This window comes from Pyrus communis, chromosome 6, assembly GCF_963583255.1.
Source record: "Pyrus communis chromosome 6, drPyrComm1.1, whole genome shotgun sequence".
NCBI lineage: Eukaryota > Viridiplantae > Streptophyta > Magnoliopsida > Rosales > Rosaceae > Pyrus > Pyrus communis.
In genome coordinates this window covers 8,336,671-8,342,982 of record NC_084808.1, presented here as the reverse complement: position 1 = coordinate 8,342,982, position 6,312 = coordinate 8,336,671, and the positions used below count along the sequence as shown (strand labels likewise).

General features: G+C 41.9%; 1 protein-coding gene across 1 annotated transcript; it reads right to left on the bottom strand.

The window, feature by feature from the left end:
- Positions 1–729: 729 nt before the first annotated feature.
- On the bottom strand, positions 730–3,044 carry LOC137738154 (uncharacterized). The gene is made up of 2 exons (XM_068477783.1): positions 1,896–3,044; positions 730–1,421 (listed from the first exon to the last, which is right to left on the bottom strand). Exon 1 carries the CDS (start codon positions 2,865–2,867, stop codon positions 1,929–1,931), a length of 939 nt encoding a protein of 312 aa, XP_068333884.1. The 5' UTR covers positions 2,868–3,044; the 3' UTR covers positions 730–1,421; positions 1,896–1,928.
- Between the last annotated feature and the right edge of the window lie 3,268 nt (positions 3,045–6,312).

The window sequence follows — 6,312 nt, the reverse complement described above, 5'->3', positions numbered from 1 at the left end:
GGATTCACACGAGAACTTCCCGATGGGTCACCCATCCTGGGAATGCTCTCGCGCGCTACTCGCTTAACTTCGGAGTTCCTACGGAATCCGAAGCCAGTGAGCTCCCAAAAAGCCTCCTGCTAGGTAGGGATGGGAATATACATATAAAGATCACTCCCCTGGGCGATGTGGGATGTTACAATCCACCCCCCTTAGGGGCCCGACGCCCTCGTCGGCACACACGCGACCAGGGTTAGGCTTTGATACAAAATGTCACATCCCGCCCTGAGGCGGACCACATCCTGGGCCCGCTCCGCCACTGTAGCACGATATTGTCTGCTTTGGGCCCCGACCACGCCCTCACGGTTTTGTTTCTGGGAACTCACACGAGAACTTCCCGATGGGTCACCCATCCTAGGATTGCTCTCGCGCGCTACTCGCTTAACTTCGGAGTTCCTACGGAACCCAAAGCCAGTGAGCTCCCAAAAGGCCTCGTGCTAGGTAGGGATGAGAATATACATATAAGGATCAGTCCCCTGGGTGATGTGGGATGTTACATCTGTAGTGTTAAATTGCGCATTTTTATCAACATATTCATAGTCCAACAACAAATTAATTACAAATTTTTTCCTTATAAAAATTTGATAAAACAGCTGGATCCAGAATTGGCTATATTAAAAACACACTACAAAATTATTAAGTCTCCTCGATCATATCTATACAACTAAAAGCCGACCTCTAAACAATTACATAGGCTATTAAGAAGATCCACTGTCATATAGCCTAAATTTACAATAGACCAACTTTTGAGGTCAAATTTGTAAACCGTATGATATGTCATCAATGGACAATAAATACGTTCATCAAAACTTAAGTAATAATCTATTATCAACAACCTCTCGATCCACAATAAGTGTATGATGTGTCCTTCATGGCTACTTGTTCAAGGAGGCCCACCTCTCGATCCATGAAAAGCAGGACCCCACGGTCGTCCTCTCACTAGACCCCTCCTACTCCACATTGGTTAACATAATGGCTTTGCAACGAGGGTTCTCAAATATTATCATTGAATCTAATTCCTTGAAGGTTATCTCGTGCCTAAGATTGATGATAGCGGCTGGGAGGTGCTCCCCATCATTTTCCGCGTTTATGCCTTGGGGAACTCCTTTCATGCTTGCGATTGGTCTTGGGTTCCAAGATCAGCTAATTTTACGGTGGACTATGTGATGTCTCATCAGGGCACGAAGATGTGCAATAACGTCTAGGTCGAAAGACCCCCATCTTTGCTTGTTGGTATCTTAAACAAAGACGGATTTCCTTGTTCCCCAAATTAGTGTTTTGTTGTAGTGGGTTTGGGCGCGTCATTTGTATCCCTCTCTCACCTTGTATTGTTTTCTCCGCTTGTTTGCTCTTGCTGGTTTTTTGCCCCTCATGGCTTGGCCCTGGTTTAATATATTAATTAATTTCAAAAAAAAAATTAAAAAAAATTATTATCAACAACCACGTCATATAGTTTACAGAATTGATCTAAAATATTGATGTCTGTAGCATTACCCATACAATTCCAAGGCTAGCTTTTCAATAAACAATGAGAGTGGGTGACAAATCTCATCCATCATCCAATCTTGTAATTACATTTATTGAAATAGTTTTCCCATTACTTGTTGAATCACATTAGGAAAGGAAAAACAATACATGTGGATGTGAGGATGATCTATAAATTGGATTCAAATGCAAAACATCTCAACCCAAAAGAATATAGTCTGTCTGTAGGCTTCTTCAACTTGATCAACAAACCAAATCAAAACATTATTTCAATCCTATCCCATTACATTTAAAAATGACAAACAAACTATGTATCTCCCAAAAAGAAATTTCAAAAGAGAAAAACCCCAAAAAAAAAAAAAAAAAAACACCTCATGTGGAGTTGGATCTGAAGAGCAGAGAATTCAGTCAGGGCCGTCCTCATTTTCACCACCTCCACTTACGTGGCGTTTCCTACAGTCGCAGTAAAAAACCGTGGTAACAACGTAACCCCAAAGCACCACTAACCCGTACAAAATTACCCAACCCAATTTATCCTCAATGCCCACCACCACCCTCGTCAGCGTCGCCGTCGATGATCCCTCCATCAAATCCTCACCATCCATCACTTCCTCCAGCTTCCTCGCAACCGCCCACGTAAACAACACGAACATGCCCGACAACACCCACCCGCATAGCTTCTTACCCGCCATCAACTCCCACCCGACCCGAATCGCATCCCACCCGTACCTCTCTTCCAAAATCGACGCCACTAGCCCCAGGCCCATCATCCCCATCAGGTATATTTCCAGACCCGACCCGAGAACCATGATGACCAATCTGGACCAGGACGAGTTGAATACAGTTGACAAAGTGCGGGGCACTAGCGCGGACGCGATCGACAGCGCGTAGATACAGATGGATGTGACTAACGGCCTTCTCCAAGTGATCTTGACGGCGTTAAGGGATGAGCGGAGAGTGGGGCGTTTTCCATGGATGGATGTCGAGGCGGCTGTCACGGCGGCGATGGAAGCGAGGAGTGAGAGGGCGTAGGAGGGGAAGAAGAAGAGGACCTTGATGCGGAGGAGCGAGATGGCGTCATCGCGGGACTCCTTCCAGACCTGGCGGGCCTCGAATCGCGTGTGGGCGAGGCGTGCGAGGGATTCAAGGTGGTAGATGTGGGATTTGAGGGGGTGCGAGGAGAGGGAGAGGGAGAAGAGGAGGAGGGAAAGCGGGAGGGTCGTAAGGGCAAAAATGGAAACGAAAGTCTGTTTGTTTTTATGGAAAATCTTGAGGGAATCGAGGAGAACCTTGATAATCGTTGATCGGTGATCGTGGGAGAAGACGCTGTCTGTTTCCGACATTTTCTCTCGACGGAGGACTCCACCTTCACTGCCCTTCGAAGTTTATGAGGAGTTCAAGGAACGCTATCGACTGCCGTCTGGAATTAGGGAATTTACGGTAATACCCATTTCGGCCTGGCTGGCCCTTGGAGGGGGTTTTTATTTAGGAACACTAATAAAAAAAAGTTTTGTTATAAAATCGACGGTGTGTGCAGTGGAATAAATAAAATAAGGCACAAAATTTACGAAGTTCCGTTACAGTCAGTGTAACTGGAGTACGTCATCGGGACAGCGGTGGTGCTTCCATTATAAATTAGAATAATAGGTGTACAAAAGTAACTCTCTCTATTATCTCTTTTCTCTCTTCCTCTCTTTTCTCTCTTCCTCTTCTTCTCTTTTCTCTCTTCCTCTTTCTTCTTTCACAATCTCTTTCGTGAAACTCTTCTTCATTTCTCATCCATTTTATAAGCAAATAGAACATTATTCACTTTACAAATTTTCCACAAATAAATAGTGAAAATACTGTGCATAAATAGTAACAAATTATTCATGTGGGCCATCCACATTATTCACAACACTCCCCCTTGGATGGCCACAATTCTTTGATTGACTTATTAAAATCTTGATTTGTTTTGGATGCTCCCCTTGATGAGTATCTCCTCCTGATTTCAAATCATTTAGGCTAATCGTTGATCCTTCTGCTTCAGTTTCTTAGCGAGAAGAGTTGTCGAAAAAGGCGCTTTACTTGTTGTTAACTTTCCACATGCTCGTTCTTGAACTGGGGTGGAGGGTCTTCTAATTTCCTCCAAAGATCTGAATTTACTCCTTTTATCTGGAGCTGAATTTGATTCAAGGGTGGTGGACAATTGATCTTAAATCAGACTTGTGATTTCTTCAAGGACATTCGAGGCTTGATCTTGAATGAAATTGGACCATGAAGAGCTTCACGTGGCAAGTGATCTTCGGCTTTGTCGGGGATGAATCAGCACGTGTTTGTTATGCTTGTCTCTACATGCTTCAATATATCATTTTCACTTGCCTTACTTGTTCCCCTTGCATAAGTGGTATTTTCCTTGGTTTTCCCTCATGCATGTGTGGCATCTTCTCTTGTAGTATTTGTTCACTGATGCAGGAGTGGAATGCAAACCTTGCATTTGAAATGTCCTTCACTTATTGGTAACTCATCCATGTTTGGCAACTTCAGTGTAAAAAGCCATCAACGGGCCAATTATTCTGCGGTGTTGATGACTTGAGACCTAGCTCCACCAGCAGTTGAAGATGAGTACTCGAGAGCATTCTAGGTGAGCAATTAGGAAAGGTTCCAAGCAGTCGGTTCCTTACCGAAAGTTTGAGTGGAGGTTTCAACATATTGCTTTATATATCCTTGTTTTTGCAGGTAAGAACAAGGACAAAGGAAATGACAGGGAGATTGCATGATATGAGATACTCTTGTTCTCGTCCTTGATGATATGAGATAATCTTGCTCTGGTGTGACTTGTTTTGAAGAGGTATCCTCGGAGAGGAAGAAAACTGAGTATTTCGAGATACTTTGTTGAAGATGCATTCTCGAATATGAGGAAGAGTTAGGTATTCTTGCAAGTCTGCTTTGTTATGGAGAACGAAGGTCGACATATATAGAGATTTTTCAATAGCATGCAGTGGTGTTGTGCCTCTACTCTTGTCGGCAACTGTGGTGTAATTAGAACAGTAAGATTTATGCGTTTTCAACTTTGTCAGAGATCTTTGACAAAGTTGCACGCGATATCTGGAAAAGCTGAGATTGCGTCTGAAAAATGCCGACGAACTTTATTCAGGAATATCTGGCTTTTGAAATTCAGAGAGCGATGCCTCTTCGATATCTGAACAAGTGGCTCTGTTGCCTCTTCTTTTATAGAGACATCAATTGTGTTCAAGAGTATGCTCAGAAAGTTACTGCCTGTAGAAATTTTCCCCTTTCTTGCACTTCTGAGATTTTATTTGACCTCATTTTTCCTTCATCATTTGTGAAAATAGCTTGCCCATCTAACATTTGTTTAGATTTGAGTCTTAGAAGTGATACAGACGAGCAACGTCAAGATAATATATGGCGCCCATCCTTCTTATTTTCTAATGGTCCTCTTACAGTTGGGGACTCTATGATGAAGAATAACATAACCGCTACTGTGGTAGCTAGGAATCTTCTCACTCCAAGGGATAACATAATCCTTTCAAAACGGTCCGATAAGTCGGCCGTTCAAGACTCCCTGGCTCTCAGTGTTCGGTGTGCTGGCTCTGTTTCCAATATGGGCTAACGCCTACTTGCTCGAACTCACCAAGTTGAATCATTGATGGTTAAGCTGGCAAGTCTTAAACAAGAGATCAGAGGGCTCAAGCACGAGAATAGAGTGTTACATGTGCTTGCAAATAATTACTCAACGAGCATGAAAAGAGATCTCGACTAGATACAGGAATTCGAAAGTCGAATTCAAAGTGATCACCAGAGGTTCGTTGCTAGATTCCGAAGGCAACTGATGCCTTCCCCTTCTGGTGTTTTGTCAAGTAATGGGCTGCCACATGATCAATCTCCAGTGCCTCACCCTTTTGGAGTATTGTCGAGTATTGAGGCTTCACATGAGCAACCTTTGTGAAGGCTTTATCTTGTTTGTTTGTTTTAACTCATGTGTATGTACATGTCTGTAATTTCTAGGAGATATCAACATATAAGCTTTATTTCATTCAATGTATTGCGCCAAATACAATAAAGCATATACTTCACTAAGATGTGGTACTTCTGGACCAAATATCAATTTATCTTTACCCTCACGAAGATAAATGATAATTCTTAGTGTCTAAATCATTTGAGTATTCAACTCATAATCTTCAATCCATATGATTCTTTAATATCATAAATATCATGGATAAGATTCGTGTTGGCATATTGTTCGATCTGCACTTCAAGACAATATTTCTCTCAACATTTTATAATCTTTCTTGACTTTTCAGGAGTCCCAATTTAATATCATCAACTCTTGTGAGAGATTTTAGTATTTTGCAACAATATCATAATGAAAGTACTCACTAAGGCAATTTATACCATCCATTGGTATTGAGTACATATTTTATGCTTTACCTTTTAAGGGCTTTCTTCAAGCAATATGAATCCTTCGGGGATTTTCTACACTTCATGACACATTTTCCTTTGGAATTTATACAGAGCAACTTGCTTCCATATATATTTGAGGGATTTACTTATGGAGATATGATGTGGGCGACTCATAACCCTTCGTATATAATTCTTCATTCATATGAACTCGTTTACAACCTTGTGTCATATCATGTGAGTGTATTTCACTGTATTACAAATGCCCAATGTAACCTTCCTGGTTCAACATCTTTTGGCTATTTGTATTATATTCAAGTATATAGGTCTATTTTTCCACGTTCTTACAAAATTGTAATGGAATTGCCTTTCTCCATTTTTCCCAAT

Excerpts from the sequence above, each read along its gene's own strand:
- LOC137738154 (XM_068477783.1), bottom strand. The coding sequence starts at position 2,867 with ATGTCGGAAACAGACAGCGTCTTCTCCCACGATCACCGATCAACGATT.